The sequence below is a fragment of the Dermacentor albipictus genome, chromosome 3 (assembly GCF_038994185.2).
Source record: "Dermacentor albipictus isolate Rhodes 1998 colony chromosome 3, USDA_Dalb.pri_finalv2, whole genome shotgun sequence".
Classification (NCBI taxonomy): Eukaryota; Metazoa; Arthropoda; class Arachnida; order Ixodida; family Ixodidae; genus Dermacentor; species Dermacentor albipictus.
In genome coordinates, this window is record NC_091823.1 from 16,447,866 (window position 1) to 16,464,503 (window position 16,638).

Below are 16,638 nucleotides of genomic sequence, written 5' to 3' on the forward strand. Positions count from 1 at the left end.
GAGTTAATTATAGTAGTATCTTCTATATAAAGTATACATCTCGAGAAAGAAAGGCAGTTAGGCAAATCATGGAGATATATTAAAAAGAAAAGCGGACCCAATATGGAACCCTAGGGCATGCCAGTATTACTGAACATGGTGTCAGAATGAACGCCTCAAATAATTGCTACCTTTATTCTGTCTGTTAAGTAATCTTGTAATAACAACGGCAGTACTGGGCCAGTAATTCCTACTGATTAAAGCTTATGAAGTAAGATACGACGATTTCTTTTCTCAAACGCTCTCGTTAAATCCACAATTACAGAAGCTGCATAATTATTCTCATGAATATAGCGAGTTTTAGTTGATCGGTTAGCGCAACTAGATCAAGTTCAGTCGAATAACTCGGGCGAAAGCCGTATTGGAATGATTAGAAAATGTTACATTTTTCTAAGGTAATTAGTTAAGCGTTTTTCAATAAGCTTTTCACTTACCTTACCAAAAAAAGGCAGTACACAGATGGGGTGATAATTCGAGATTAAAGAGTGGTCACCTTTCTTAAATATTGGGGTGATCCTGCCTTCTTTAAATTTCTGTGGGGAACTGTCCGATTTAAAGATTACGTTGATCATGTCTGCAAGGATATCAAGTTATTAAGGGTCCAATTAATTGCATATGAGAAGGATGCAATTTATCAATGCCATTGCCGGTTATTTTCATGTTGTTTATAAGCTTTAGAACTTCCTGGCGTGTAGTTGAAAATAAAAAGAAAGACTGTGGCGGGCGGTATTGCACCCGATTGTCTGTCGTTCATTGTTAAAGGATAAATCAACGAACGAATCAGTTATTTCTTTGATAGTTTTGAACACCTTGCCCTGATGAGCAGTTTCTGTTATACTTTCATGATTGCTTGTCCTATTTAAGGAGTTAACAATTTCCCATTTCATTTTTACCTTTTCACAGTATTCCAAAAATTTTCCTTTCGTGCCATGTTTCTTTTTAGGTTTTTTTCAATGTGACAGAAAGCTGGTTACAAAACTTCTATAGTACCGAATAGATAAGTTCTTGTTGAATGGTTGTCGCTTGGTTTTCTTGTAAATATTATCCATTTTGCGCATTAACGGTTCGAGCTTATCAGTTATCCATGGATTCTCAGGTGACGCGAATTTCTTTTTGTATTTAATTTGATGGGAAGGATGATCAAGACAGGACTTAAGCATAGAGTCATATGGATAGAATTGAAGATGCTCTCAGGAACGGAAAAGCAGTGAAGAAGAAACTAGGAATAGGCAAGAATCAGATGTATGCGTTAAGAGACAAAGCCGGCAATATTATTACTAATATGGATGAGATAGTTCAAGTGGCTGAGGAGTTCTATAGAGATTTATACAGTACCAGTGCCACCCACGACGATAATGGAAGTGAGACTAGTCCATAGGAATTTGAACTCCCACAAGTAACGCCGGAAGAAGCAAAGAAAGCCTTGGGAGCTATGCAAAGGGGGAAGGTAGCTGGGGAGGATCAGGTAACAGCAGATTTGTTGAAGGATGGTGGGAAGACTGTTCTAGAAAGACTGGCCACCCTGTATACGCAATGCCTCATGACTTCGAGCGTACCGGAATCGTGGAAGAACGCTAAAATAATCCTAATTCATAAGAAAGGGGACGCCAAAGACTTAAAAAATTAGAGACCGATCAGCTTACTGTCCGTTGCCTACAAAGTATTTACTAAGGTAATCGCAAATAGAATCAGGAACACTTTAGACTTCTGTCAACCAAAGGACCAAGCAGGATTCCGTAAAGGCTACTCAACAGTAGACCATATTCACACTATCAATCAGGTGATAGAGAAATAGGCGGAATATAACCAACCGTTATATATAGCTTTCATTAATTACGAGAAAGCGTTTGATTCAGTCGAAACCTCAGCAGTCATGGAGGCATTACGGAATCAGGGTGTAGACGAGCCGTTTGTAAAAATACTGAATGATATCTATAGCGGCTCCACAGCCACCGTAGTCCTCCATCAAGAAATCATTCCCATAAGCATTCCATATCATTATGGAGAGTAGCACAGAAATCTATTGCTGATAAAGACGGTGAACACCATATGCAGACAATCACGACGTTTTTGTTTTCTACGGTAAGGAAGTCATTTTTACGTTCAATGAAAACATTTCCGCAATTAATTACGTTAAACACAAGATTGTTCCTTCGTTTGTATGTAATATTAGAATAGATACATAGCGCTGCGCCGCCATGGTTGCTGAAGGGATGATTGGAGTATTCAGCAACAAAATTAGAAAAACAAAAAAAAGGTGTCTATCGTGGTCACTCAACCAAGTTTCATATACTCCGATGGCTGAAAATGGGAAGGTATTTGCAGAAAGGAGATCAGAAAATTCGTTGAAGTGCTTGCACAGACTGCGCGCACTCGTATGCAAGACAAGTAAGTCACTGACGATTTGAAAGAACATTGATTAACTGGTTAGCTGTGAGAAAAAAACGAAATTGTGAGATTTGCCTAGGTGACAGGCACGGCGCAAAGGTGGATTATAGTTGACTCATCACTGAAAGGTCGGATTCAGTTGCAATGCGAAAGACGCGGCTTTCAGTTGTTTTCCGAGCCCAAATTTGACAGTTGTCTGTCTGCAGAAGTCTCCAGTTTTTCGCTGTCTTCAGACACAAAGCTTTGGAAAAGAGAGCTTCATTTTAAAGTGTTAAAGGCTTATTGACAAATACAGGGTTCACTTTTGTTGCAAAGCCGATATAACCCATGCAAAGTCTTGCTTTCCGTGCTATCGCGATGAACTCAGCTTTCTTCGTTCCTTAGCAGAAGCAGACGATGGTATTTTTATGTTCTGTTTTAGAAGGAACCCGATGAACAACGTCGAGCTGGGTGGCAGTTACTGGGCAACCATTATTGCTGCGAATAGTTTGAATGAGCGTCTCGCAGTCCTCCCCTTGTGTGCAAGGAGTGCCCTTAACCTGGACGTTGTTCAGTCTCGAGTATCGCTCGAGTTTGGAAACGTTCTTCGTGAGAGTGCAGTTGTTAGCTTGTAAAGCTTCGTTTTCGACGTTTAGCTCATGATTTTTGGAACTCAGCTTTTCGACGAGTTTGTTTAGGAATTCCACGTTAGTTTCCAATCTATCAGTTTTTCTCCTCAGTTCTATGATGTCTATGCCTGAACTGCTGGCCTTCAGCAGCAATTTCCCAAAGACGTCGTCAAGAAGACTTTCGCTCCCGTTTCCAAGCTTGGATTCAATTTCCTTAATTCTTTTTGTGAGCTCCGCATTTTTAGGCACTGCTCATCGATCAGAGCCGGAAGGCCCAGTGAGACGACACAAGCTTGACAGTACAAGTTAACACAAGTTCAGCAGAAATATCTGGCAGCAGCTGCAGCAATATTGGTATTACAAATGATAACGCTACATAAGCATATGACTAACCTGCAGATGGAAAGAACGTTGGTCAGTGCGTGTTGCTATTGCCACAAACGCTGGCAGAGTCTTTTGTTTCACTACAGAGAGAACAGTAGCATACCTCTGAAAATTATCCTGCTTTGTCTAAAGACTACACAGTGGTAAATAGATGTTTTCTCAACATTTCCAGACAAGAAATTGATTTAGCCATGCTAAGCAGATTATCTTTCGACTTGGTCGAACCACCGAAATATTAGATTGTATTTTCTACCCAATGATTGTAAAAGAAAAGAAGACGGGGAAACGTAAAATGTTTTGTGGTTCTCAAGCTAACGTCATTTCACAGCAACAACGAAGAATGCTCAAATGGGTGCCACATCGTGGAGCGTATGAGCATGGTCTAAACATGATCTCAAGCGAAAAGTGATGTGCGAGCCTTCAGCCACGCGTGGGAGAAAGAAAAGGAAGCCTGGCAGACAAGTATCAAATGCGGACATTCACGGACGGCTTGAAAACGAATAATCGGTCGGATCTGCACAAGGTATTCGTTGGCGTGCCGGTACCGCAGACTAATGCAACCCGTGCGAAAGGGAGTAAAACATGGAGATCGAGATTGCTCCTTGGTGCAAATTTTCTAATCAAATGAGGTGTGCTTCCCTCTCCTAGCACACGATCTCGGAGCTTGTACGGTAATGCGCGATACAAAAAAAAAATTCCACCGTGTCTTTGTCTCTTCAAAGGCATGGTACACAATATTTGAGCATTTCGCATTCACCACTCAACCTCATTACACTTAGAGAGAATACAGAGCCCGGAGATATTGGCCACGCAACTGGCGGTCCGGTTTGTCTTCCACTATTCAAGGCGTAAAGCATCGCCTCGCACGTGCTACCTCAACCTTAACTATCACTGTGCATGCATACGTAATTATCTTGCAGAATGGCAATGCTATGGAAATGTCTTTAGTATATGCGCACTTACTTCCGCTACATCACTTCCAGACGCGCGCTCTGTAGGAACGATGCACTCGTGCTCCCCTTTTCCTAATCATATTCACGCTAACCTACACCGGACGGACTGGCTCAGGGACTATGACGTTCTGCTTCTTCGAGCAGTATACTATGCTAATGTTACAAGACGGAAATCCGAGGTTAACGCCGGCGTGCGCCACTAGGATATGTCTGCTAAGACAACATGGAAATTTCGAGTGGTAAATGGATTTTTTCTAAGCATCGTCATCATTTTCGAACGTATCTTTGTTGGTTCTATCAGGCTCCTCAATGCTATGTGTTCGTCCGCAAATGTGTTATATAACAAGTAGCAGTAGCAGAGGAAAGGAAAGCCTAATAATTAAAAACAATCCAACCACGGTGAATTTCGCACCCGAAATTCAATACAATTTTGATGTAGTGAGCCACTTAATCTAAAGTAATGTGTTTTTTTCTTTGGATGAAAAATGCGCAAAAAAAATCATTAATAACATTCAACTGATTAAATGACGCATTCTGAGCGAAGTACCGTAAAGCCAAACCTCTAGGGATGCCAAAAAGGCGCACCGTACTTTGTCAATGACGACGCACAATATCATGTAGGATAAATCATGTAGGACGATGTGACGGCGGCCGACGTGCCGTCGTCCGTAAATTTATTCCGAAGGGCGAGGAGAGAACCGTCGAGACGAGAGGCGGCTGCGGCGACCGGCCCAGCCGAGAATGAAATAGCGTGCTATGCTTGTCGCTCGCGGTCCCAGCTAGCAGAGATTCATGACGTAGACTGTGACGCGTTATGATGATGGATGGTGATGGCGATGACACTGCAGTCATACAAGATACCCCCTGGTCGGGAATGTTTCATACGCTAGACTTCCCCCCTTCTGGCAACCTGAGTTTGAAAGTCTAAGCTATACCGTGCGCTATAGGCAGTGACAATTTAAGAACGTCGTGGGAAATGTACCGCTGTTCAATTCCCAAAATTAGTGAAGATGCGACGGCCAATTAACGTTCGCTCATTGTGCATGACGTCAAGGTGGAGGCAAACTTCTTTGAACGTCGGCGTCTCTCGGAAACTGTTCTGAGGCCCCTTGCACAGAGGGCAGGTGCTGTGCCCTGTTGTTAGCAAAACGTGTAGCAAACTCGTATAGATTGTCACAAAATACAGGTGGTATGCTGGTTGCAATGCCCGTATAGTGACACAGGCAAGGTGAAAAAAAAAAGCGCGCGTCTCTTGAGGTTAGGCGCACGTCAGATATAGCTCCATGCAAAGCGTCCACTTAGCAGCTGTCGGAACAGCTTTCTTTATACCCTCGGATTTCATCTTTCTCGCAGCCCAACTACCAGTTGATCGGGCACCACTGCAACTTGTGGAGAAACTACGTGGACATCGCCGATACTTGGCAGAGCGTGGAGAGCGTCATCGACTACTATGCCGCCAACCAGAATGTGTTGACTGCAGCAGCCGCACCGGGGCGCTGGAACGACCCGGACATGGTGAGCACAGAATTATGCGGTCGATAACTTCAGCATCTGAACATAACATAGAGTTTTAGACTGTCCGCATAAGTAATGCAGTTTACAGAACACTGGAAAACCGAAGACACCGACGGCACTTGCAGATATGATAGTGACATCCTACAGTGGGTTTGTTCAGTCGCGAAACATCAGAAACGTTTTTTCCTTCATTATGTTTTCGTTCCAAAAGAATTAAAACGCCACTGTACATGCTTGAACCCGTTGCTGTCAATGCCTTTAAGCCGAGCAGCTATACAACACATAGCCTGTCTTTGCAGTAACGTTTTTATGCGCTTCGCTTGAAGTCAGCGTTGCAAGATGGCGCCACCAGCGCTGCTGCTAACGTCTTCCGTACTCCGGTATCGCGTAAATAGCAACACGGTATGCCGACCACCCAACACTATTTATTATCTAGCAAGAAACGCATGCTCGCGCTTATCACCACGCTGCTCAACTGCGCCACTAAATTTACATACTTCCCATGAATGCTTACATACGCTTGACACACGAAAATTTCACCATCAGATGGTGCTCTCCTTCAATTTATTTTTTTACGTGAATTGGCCTCGCAAATACGTCAGAAAATTGTTACATCGTGTCTACTGAATAAACGTCATGCCGGTCTAGCATACTCACGGCCGCGGTAGACTAAGGCGAGGGGGAAGCTTGAGGTATACTAATTGGACAGACATATCAGGTCAAAGGATATATTGAAATGATAGCTTCAAGACTATCAAGAAAGGAAGTGAGATATGCCTATACGCATAGCCTGCTGTATGGAAGCCTGACGTGCAGACGTACTTGAGTGATCAAGAATATAGCATGTGGCCTGATTGAGTTGTCGAAGGACTTCACCGTCTTGGGCAGCGGCGTTCGATATGGAATGCTCTTCATTTAGCGCATTCTCATAAGCAGTGATGTATGAATAAGGTTTACCTAATTTTCGCGCCCGTACTCCAATTGAAGCAGTTATTTTGGGTGGACGCCCAAAGCGCCATTCTTTTGTATCGCCTTCGCTGATAGGTAGGGCTAAACGGAGTCCATTTGAAGAGCTTGGAAGTAGCACGCCTCCGAATACTCCATTTCAATTGTATGCAAAAAAAATATATATATATTTTTTGCTTTAAAATTGGATAACAAAGAAAAAAATAACTATGATAGAAGGAACATTTAAACTAGTGCAAGGACTAAAACACACAAGAAAAAGAATAATGTAAGAATCAACAACGAATTTCTTCCTTTTTCCTGTTCATGTTGTATACTTGCACTGGTTTCTCGAAGATATTTTTTTGTTTCTAATAGGTGCTGTCAATATGAAGCGCATTGTTAAAAAGTTGAAACATAATTTTCTAGCGTGCGAATCTGGCCCGGTTACGGAGGATTAGTATTCCATGTTTTCCATTAGTTAGGAGGGGGAGTCAGATATGCGTTATTTGTTAAAAATCAACCTTACTGCTTTCCTTTGAACGCTCTCTAGTTGATTAATTAAGGTATTTGTGAATGGGAACCAAACGACGTTAGCGTACTCGAGTACTGGTCATAAACATAAACATAAAAAAACAAAAAAATTGCCGTTGTATTGCAGATGACGTTACATGATTTACGTGTGCCTCTCACCTCAAGTCATGTGGTTTGATTAGACCAAGATACTTGTGTTCTTTAACTGGGATTAGGTGGATGTTGCCGAGTGTGTAAGAAAAGCCTGATATAATGTTTTACCTGGTTATGCTAAGTAAAGCTGATTTACCTATATTTAATGTCATTTGCCACTCCATGCACCATTGCCATACTGATTTTAGATCGTTTTCGAGGGTTAGGTGGTCATTGAGACAGTTAATTTGTTTATATACTGTGCAGTCGCCGCCAAAAAGCCTAATGTTAGTCTTAATATATGCGGGTAGATCTTTATTAAAAAAAGAAATAAAATTGGAGCCAGGACACTACCCTCATACACACCGGATGTAACTTGGGTTATTTCAGATTTTTGGTAATTAATTTCGACAAACTGTGTACGGTTTGTTAGGTAAGCACTGATCCAGTCACTAACTAGTTTTTACTGAATATTGATTCAATTTTTATCGTTCGTTTGTTAAGAGATACCCGATGAAATGCTTTGGAGAAGTCACGTAGAATTATATCCGTCTGTTTTTGGTTGTCAATGGCTCGTGAAATTTCGTGTATTAATTCGGTTAATTGAGTTACTGCGCAAAGACCTTTGCGGAAACCATGCTGGAATGGTGATAGAAATTGTTTTTCTTCGACGCAGGCAGTAATGTGTTTAAGGACGATGTGCTCAAGCAACATACGTATTGTGCTAGTTAGTGAAACAGGACGGAAATTAGAAGGGTCAGTTTTGTTACCTCCTTTGTGGATTGAGATTAGCTTAGCCATTTTCCATTCGCTTGGGAGAGAACATGTCATTGATTTGTTAAATATTAAAATTGACCATCCATTCAGCATACCGCCTTTAAAATTCGTTTGTTATGTCGTCAGGTCCAGCTTTCTTTTTGCAGTATATTTTTAACAATAGATAAAGGATTCCTGCCTCATTTATGGAGATGATATCTATTACATCCGAACTATGTGAGTGAACATGGCATGGGATCATGTCGTCTTTGGTGAAAATTGATTTAAAATAGTTGTTCATTAGGTTTGCTCTTTCTTTACTTTCTTCTCGAGACAGCATATTGTCATTTTGGCTTTTAGGCATAATATAATCCCAAAAATGTTGTGGTGAATTTTTAAGGAGAGTAGTTAACGTATTAGAGAGATAGAATGATTTTGCAGCTTTTATTTTTGATTTCATAGAAGTGATTGCTGAAGTAAGGGGAATGGGGGTTTGAAGTTAGCTTTAATTTTTAACAGTTTCCTGAGACGTTTTAATTTGCTTTTGGCATGTATAATTTCGCAGTTTATCCAAGGGTTGTGGTTTTTCGTTTGTTTTATTTTAGTAGGAATGTAACTTCGAATACAAAAGAATACGATGTTTTAAAATCTCTGCCAGAGCAATTCAATGCCTGAACCAGGTTTGTTAGCGAGCTGCTCAAACGAACAAAATTCACAGGAAAGGTGAGCGACAACGCTAGAGTCATCGGCTTTTGTAAAATCAGAATAAGTAATAAGTGATTTGGAAGCTGCTATACAGTCATGAACTGGGATCGAACATACCACTACGTTATGGTCTGATATACCGTGTAATAGCTGAACATCGACTTTACCTGGAGAAAAATGATCGGTCAAAAACACTAGCTAGGTCAAGTATGTTCGCGGAACTACCATGTACATGAGTAGGTTGTTTTACAATTTGATAAATATTTAGAGTTAACATAATATCAAGGACTATGTCAGACGAGGCGCAGTGATGTTGAACCGTATGCCAGTTGATATCTGGGAGATTAGAATCGCCTACCAGTATTAGTCTGTTTCCAATGGCGTAATGACACAGGTACGTGCGCAGGGATGTTAAAACGTCGATTTTTGATGAAGGACTTTGATATACGCAGGCGACAACGACATGACTGGAAGAAAGATATAATTTGCAGAAGACAGCTTTTAACCCCTTCAACGTCAGGAAGTAGCATGAAAGAAATGACTTTATTTATTAAGATAGCTACGCCTCCTCCTCGTGTTTTCCTATCTTTACGTAAGATTGCGTAGCTTGGTGGTGCTATATCGAAGTCCTTCACATCACTCGCTAACCATGTTTCTGTTAGGGCGATAAAGTCTGGTTGAAAGCTGATTATAAAAGATTCTAGCCAGTTTAGTTTTTGTTGAATGCTGCGAGCACTTACGTTAGCAAATTTTATTTTGTGCGTAAGGGATTGTTGCGTGTACGCAACGTTCGCGTTTCTCCTCAGGTTTTTTTTTTGTGGGAACTGGGGAAGGGCAATGAGTGTTATATAACAATTTGTTGGTTCACTCTTGGTAATTAGGTACATTATTAAAGTACGTAGATTACTTCGGCACTTCATTAGAGCGTTATAGCTGAGCGGGTTTACGGGCCCAGCGTGCGAGCGGCCTTAAGATTGCTCCTTGGGCGGGTTCGGGAATGCGAGAGTCGAGTTCAATATACGGGAAGCATTTGCACTTGCAGGCACTCGATCTTTTGTATGGTTACAGCGAACGTAAAGAAAATGTGAAATTTATCTCCTACATGAACTTGCGAAAAGCATTCATAATTTTTTACCCACCCTAGGCAAATGAACTTGTGTGGTATGTATCTACATCGAAACCCTTCTCCGGTTGCGGCAACGAAGCGGCTGGCGATGCGGTGTGGTGAAGCGTATGGACTTGAGCCTCTGGTTCTTGTAGGCCTTAAACCCAACCATGAGAAGTCATGCATAGCCTTGCCTGTTTTTGATATAACAAAAATACGTCGTCGCTTCTGAATGTACAACTACGGTTTCAGTGCCAGTGTGCTAAGGAATTTGCCATGGCAAACTTTCTTGCAGACGAGGGCACGAAAGAAAAAAAAAGCAGGGCGTCATGGGCAGAGTAAGAATGTATCTCCTTAACCTAACAGCTCACTTCTGCAGAAATATAGAGGCCTAAGTGGTTTACTTTCTCCCATAATTACGATAAAGGCTGCGCTCAGGTACTCCTCCCTTTTTCCTAGCCTCTTTCACTATACTATTTTGCTACAGTATAAGTAATCTCCTTGATATTCATACCTACATAGTGTCTGTTTTATAGTTTATACATATGTATTACATGTGTACGAAGCCATGCACATATCTTCATGTCCACTACATTATATATTGTACTTACTGTTAACGATTTTCTTTCTAAACAGCTTAAGAATGAGTCGGCAAGGGACGAAGTACAAAATCGAACTTGCACTGTAAATTTTACACCTGGCTAAGCTCAGCGTCACATGTCAGAACTGTTGTCTTGATTAGTATAAACGCTGTGGACCGTCCAAATCACGCTTGTGTGTATATATGTATGAAACTATGATTTGCAAATCACCGGCTATAGTTTGCGACTGTATGTCGGAGACGATCTGATGATCCAGCTGCCCTGTCATTTTCTGCTTTCTCTCGCAGTTGGTCATCGGCAACTTCGGGCTGAGCTACGACCAGAGCAAGGCGCAGATGGCGCTCTGGGCTATCATGGCCGCTCCTCTGCTGATGTCAAACGACCTTCGCCGTATGCGCCCCGAGTTCAAAGAGATCCTGCAGAACAGAGCCATCATTGCGGTGAACCAGGATCCACTAGGGATAATGGGAATGAAAATTAGGACGGTAAGCATTCGAACGTTTCGTCTCGTTTGATGCATGCGTTCGGGGATTTTTTCAGCTGTACGAGATGTAACGGTCTCGTTGGCAATATACCTGAGTGAATTACTAAATTTATTCACTCAAAAGCATAAGTATTTTCTGAAGTCGATGTTTTACTTTTCGCGATTCAATGGATCCAAATTTGTCTAGTGCTTTCGGGAATTTCCAATTGCAATGTGTTACCTTCGCCACTAGCGCGCTGAGCGACGAGTGTGTGTGTCATTTGCGCTCATTCTTTTTTTTTACATTTAAAAAGAAAATATTAGTCCTTGTTTTGCTTTAGTGCGAAAATGACAGTATAGCCAACAAAAATTTTCTCACTCGACGTAGAACATTGAGATGAAGAATCCCTGTCAGTGCTGTTGTGATATTATATATTATTATTACCATTAGGAATATGAAGTTCAGCTGTTTTGCTAAATTAGACTTTTGCGGTAGTTAAACAGTCATCCTTATCGTGAAAGCAGTCTCTGCAAGCCCTAAAAGACGCAGGAACTGGTGGCCGACGCCTTCAGATAGTTGCCGCACCGCTTCACCGTGACATCGCAAGACTTTGACAGCACATATGAATGCATTGCGTTCCAGAGGAACCACAGACTAAGAACACAGGAATGTTTCAGTATTTCTTGTGCCGACATGTCTCAAATATGGAAAGCTACACTGAAATGTTTGACGTAACACTCATGTAACTGGCGTCGCGTTTTCGGCGTGAAATTAAAGAGAATTATGTTTGGCCCTTCATTTTCTTCGGCATTAGACATTTTACCACATCCTGCCAAACTAATGAATGTAAAGTTACCACTCTAATAAAATTTAGTGTTGCTCTACAGTGCCTCTATAATAACTAGAGGAACCTAATCTGCCTTTGATTCATTTCGGTTATTTACCGAAGAATCTTTAAATGGCCATTGCATAGACGGGGGATGGAATCAACATACATGTAATCGAAGCATCCATGACACCCATAAATGATGACATTGAAAAAAACGAACTCAACATAAAAATGAACAGCAATATCAGCAAAATTCGTGCTGCCAATTAGTGCATTGTATACTAACAAATGAAAAAAAAATAGCTAACTTTTGAGAACACTCTTCAGTTTGAGGCATTGGACTTATATTTATTGTCGGTAACTTACGCCCCTCAAAGTGAAACGAAAGAACTTTGGTCTAGCATTATAAATTATATTTATTTATTTATTTATTTATTTATTTATTTATTTATTTATTTATTTATTTATTTATACTGCAGCCCAATATAGGGCCATAGCAGCAGTAGGAACATTATACTTCACTATACATTACACATTAACAACACACATATACACAAAAAGATGAACCGTCATCTCTTAAACTCTCTCTTTATAGAACACTTGTTAGGCCAAAACTGGAATATGCATCTACGTTTTGGGAACCCGGTGAGCTCAGTCTTATTAACGCATCTGAAAGTATTCTGAAAATAGCCACTCATTTTATTATTTCTAATTATTCACGTCATGCCAGCGTCACGTCGATGAAGACTAGTTTAAACCCGCCAGATCTTTCAGTGCGTCGTGAGTGTTCCCGTCTTTGCCTCCCCATAAATCTTACCTATATAACCATGTTTTAAAAAGAAGCTATTTCTGCTCCATCTACCTACACCCCATCCAGGTTAGACCACTAGCATAAAGTAGAAGTTCCTGCCTCCCTTACGAATATGTTTAGCGATTATTCCATCCCTAGGACAAGCGCAGACTTAAACCGCTCTCCAGCCACCATCGCTCTTATCCCAGACTCTGGAAAGTTCAAATCTGCTGTTTACAACGCCTTTTCTTCAATAAGTTGCATATTTCGTTTTTCTCCCACTCCTCTCTGTAACGCCATCTGGCCTTGAGAGTATCTGAAATAAAATAAATAAAAATAAATTACGCAAGTATTGATTATGCCAACCATATAGTGGTATCCACATATACATGCATTTGATTTGATTGCATTTATCATTTGCTACTCATTTTAGAGGCGCCATGCCGTAAGCCTAGACCTCTACCGCACCTTCAGAAGGCGGTCCCTCGCAAGGCGATCAGTCCCGCACGTTGTAGTTCTTCGTGACCAACAATAAAAACATTATGACATGACATACAATTAGCGTCAAAATTTTACGAACGCTAAAAGCTCAACAAAAGTAAATTTCCCTTCGTGCAGCACGTGTATCATGCACTTCAGTGAGGTGTAGGCCATGCTCTTGAATGTTCAATGCGTGTTAAAACTTAAACGTTGAAACTAAAAGCATTAGTGACAAGTTGGCAAAGCAGGCAGCAAGAAAAAAAATTTAGTTTTCCTTCGGGACATTCATGTTTTGGAATATATTACACCAAAGCGCACTTAAAAAGAGGAGAGTTTGTTTTTTTCGTCACGCAAGTACTTTTCAAAATTATTACGCCATAACACCCCCGTCTGTCGTGCTCTTCAACAGCTTCATCTCCATAATGAGCGCCGTCTTGATACTCGTTCAGAGACTTGCTCCAATTGCATAGTTGTGTAGAGGTCCGAACTCGGCAAAGAGAGAGAAAGAGAGAAAAGCACATAGGTAGAAAAAAAATCTGTCACGCTTGATCACGAAGCCTAGAGTGTTGCGTCATACCTCAATACAGGACGCTATTAAGCGAAGGTGATGTGCCCATGCCATTAGCACAGCCATATCGCATCACCTCATTTTTGTAACGCTGGTTGTAAGAGAGGAGCACTGTAAAAGGAGGAAAATGCAGCGGATCCAACAAGTTGGAATCTATATACAGCAAAGCTTTATGTGACACACACACGCACACACACGCACATATACGCACACACGCACTTACATGCGCAAACACACGCTGAAACACATGCACACACACGCACCCACACACGCACACTTCTTCCTTATTACCGTGCGGCCGCGGATGCGAATGCGAGCTCTCTGATTTCTTTAGAGCACAGCACTTAGGCACCCGTTCCTGCGGCGAGTGTCGGTGTCAGCGTAACCGAGCGAACGAGCTAAGCGAAGCATGAAAGAGTGAACGCGGAGCGCCTCGGATGATGAAAGACGCGAGAAGGAAAGCGGAGGAGGAGGAGGGCATGGCGAAAACGTGAGAAGAAATGCGTAGTGCGGCGACGATGGCTACGAGATGGCGCCAGAGCAGCACGCGTCATCTGGGAGATTTGTCTGCTGCGGCTGCTGTAAATCGCGCTCACGAGTCACCCACGCGCTGCCTCTCGCGATCTCGCGATGAGCGAGGCAGTCACGCCACAGTTCGCTCCATTTGCAACGTGCCGCACGAGACAGATTGTCCACGCCAGCCAGTATCTCGCGATATGAAAACGTGAATAGAGCTGAGCTCAAATTTCGCACTAGGGAGTATCGTAAACATCGGGGAATTTTATTGTTTACCCCACACGGCCGGCGCCGGCGCTGCCGTTGGCGCGAATGCGCGGAGGCGAGCGCCATCTTGTGGTGGTTCAAGGAACCAAGCGCGCACGCGGCGCGCAAGCTCCGCTGCGATTGGTTGGCCTATTCGCAAAAGAATAGCCAGGCCGTAGCCATGGTAACGAAAACCGGCGAGGACCGCAAAAGAAAAGCTTCACTTTTAATAAGGTGGACAGCCCCTCTTCATATTCGGACGGCGACCGTCTGCACAAGAAGGTCAATGTCCTTCCCGTCCTTCAATCAGCGTGTACTGAACGTGACCTGCCTCGTTTCTTTCACGCAGTCGTCTCAAGAGGAACGTGACACCTGGCTTATTCGGCTTAGTGAATGAAAGGCGTTAGCCGGCTTTGCCATCTCCACCACTTATGCACTCAAAAGTACTCCTATGGTTGGTAGACTAAGCTAAGCTATTCAAAAAAGCAAAAACAAATAGCGCTAGCTATATACAGAACCACAGAAAGATGAAACATCACAGTGACTGACTATCAGCTGGTGGTTTATTCGTAGGAAAGACTTACATAAAATGACTGGGGATTAAAGATAGAAACGCCTCATCTGCGTGTCAAAAGAAAACAAATAATGATAGAACACCTTGCCGCCACCAATGGTGAATGAGAGTGCAATGTCTCAGGCCGATAAATCGGGTTTTATTTGAAGAACAAATACAAAGAAAATCAGCAAGACTAACTGACAACCCTTGTAAACGGCAAACAACCCCAGACAACAACGTATGTAAAGGAAACAGCGGTGATACAGATGGCGGGTGACAATTTGCGCGTGAACCAAATGAATGTCGCTCTCGAGATAGGTATCCTTGTAAAATATTAAAACCGAAGGTGGGCTCATGCACTCGAAAGCTTTCTTTTTAATGATGTACGCCGCCCAAATCTCACGTGCTCACTGCTGACGCAGTTTCCGTAATGCTCCTGTGTTGTTTCGTCTTAAAGTGACTGTGTTGCTGCGCTGTTCTTCATTATTTATTTTCTATTTTTGTTTCGTGCGTCGTCGTGTTCGGCATCAGAAGAGCAACCTGCGTCGGACTCCCAAATTCTTGCAATTAAAGCGCAATTATTAATGACTATAAAATAATATTGACCTTGCGTGCACCTCACATGAATAGACAACACCTTTTATGTGCAGTTTTTACTTACTTTTTGTTTCACACGTCGTGTTTTACCAGCTCCACGCTGGAGCTCAGCTATGAGTTTGTATCGCTGCTGTGGTAAAGAGCAGCCAGCCAATCTATTCGAGTAGAGTCCAAGTCCCCCTAGTAGTGCTCGTGTATAGATGTTTATTGCGAGAGCAATTTACGGACGCTCAAAATCGCCACTGTTGCCGTCGCCGTCGTCGTGCTGTCTCGGTATCGACGCGCATGCGTGGCCCACGTGTGGAGGGTTGACTGCGTAGAGGCGCGCAGTGTTTTTGGCTGCAAAAGCAACGAAGCCAAGTGGACGTTCCGCTCAGTCGGTTCTTGTGGCTCCTTTTGATTTAGGAAGCGAAGCGCGTAGACGTAATGGATGATGTAGTGTGCAGAACATGCGGCCACGCAATTAATTCAGTTAGAGACGCTGATGCTAAACACCATTGCATGTTAACCGAACCTTGAGACGTTAAGGAGCATCAGCCGTAGTCTCAACAGGAGATAGGTACTGAGCCGATACCCGGAAGATGAGTGCCCATAATCCTGGCTTTACTTTTTCCTTTCTTATTTTTCAATACATTTTTTAGGAAGATGGTGTGGAGACATGGATTCGCCCGGTAACACCCGTGGTGGGCGAGTCCGGTTACTCGTTTGCCCTGGTATTCTTCAATAGGAACATCATGGGAACTACTCGAGAACACGTCACGCAGATTCGGACGCTGGGGCTTCTCCATCCGCTAGGCTACCGCGTGACCGACCTCTTCGAAAACAGGTGTGGACCTCATAAGAGAGCAGTGTTTACCTAAGTGAGTGAGTGAGTGAGTGAGTGAGTGAGTGAGTGAGTGAGTGAGTGAGTGAGTGAGTGAGTGAGT

At 42.5% G+C, this 16,638-nt stretch overlaps 2 protein-coding genes across 3 annotated transcripts in view; one reads left to right on the top strand and one right to left on the bottom strand.

The window, feature by feature from the left end:
• Positions 1-16,638, bottom strand: part of LOC135917503 (uncharacterized) — a 321,200-nt gene that overhangs the window by 203,986 nt on the left and 100,576 nt on the right. The gene's annotated exons all lie outside the window — the stretch shown is intronic.
• The window catches only part of LOC135917505 (alpha-N-acetylgalactosaminidase-like), a 36,916-nt gene that overhangs the window by 17,192 nt on the left and 3,086 nt on the right, over positions 1-16,638 (top strand). For both annotated transcript variants that reach the window (XM_065451081.2, XM_065451082.2), the window contains exons 6-8: positions 5,726-5,887; positions 10,954-11,151; positions 16,354-16,538. In XM_065451081.2, the coding sequence (XP_065307153.2) occupies positions 5,726-5,887; positions 10,954-11,151; positions 16,354-16,538 (545 nt within the window). The remainder of the gene's footprint in view (positions 1-5,725; positions 5,888-10,953; positions 11,152-16,353; positions 16,539-16,638) is intronic.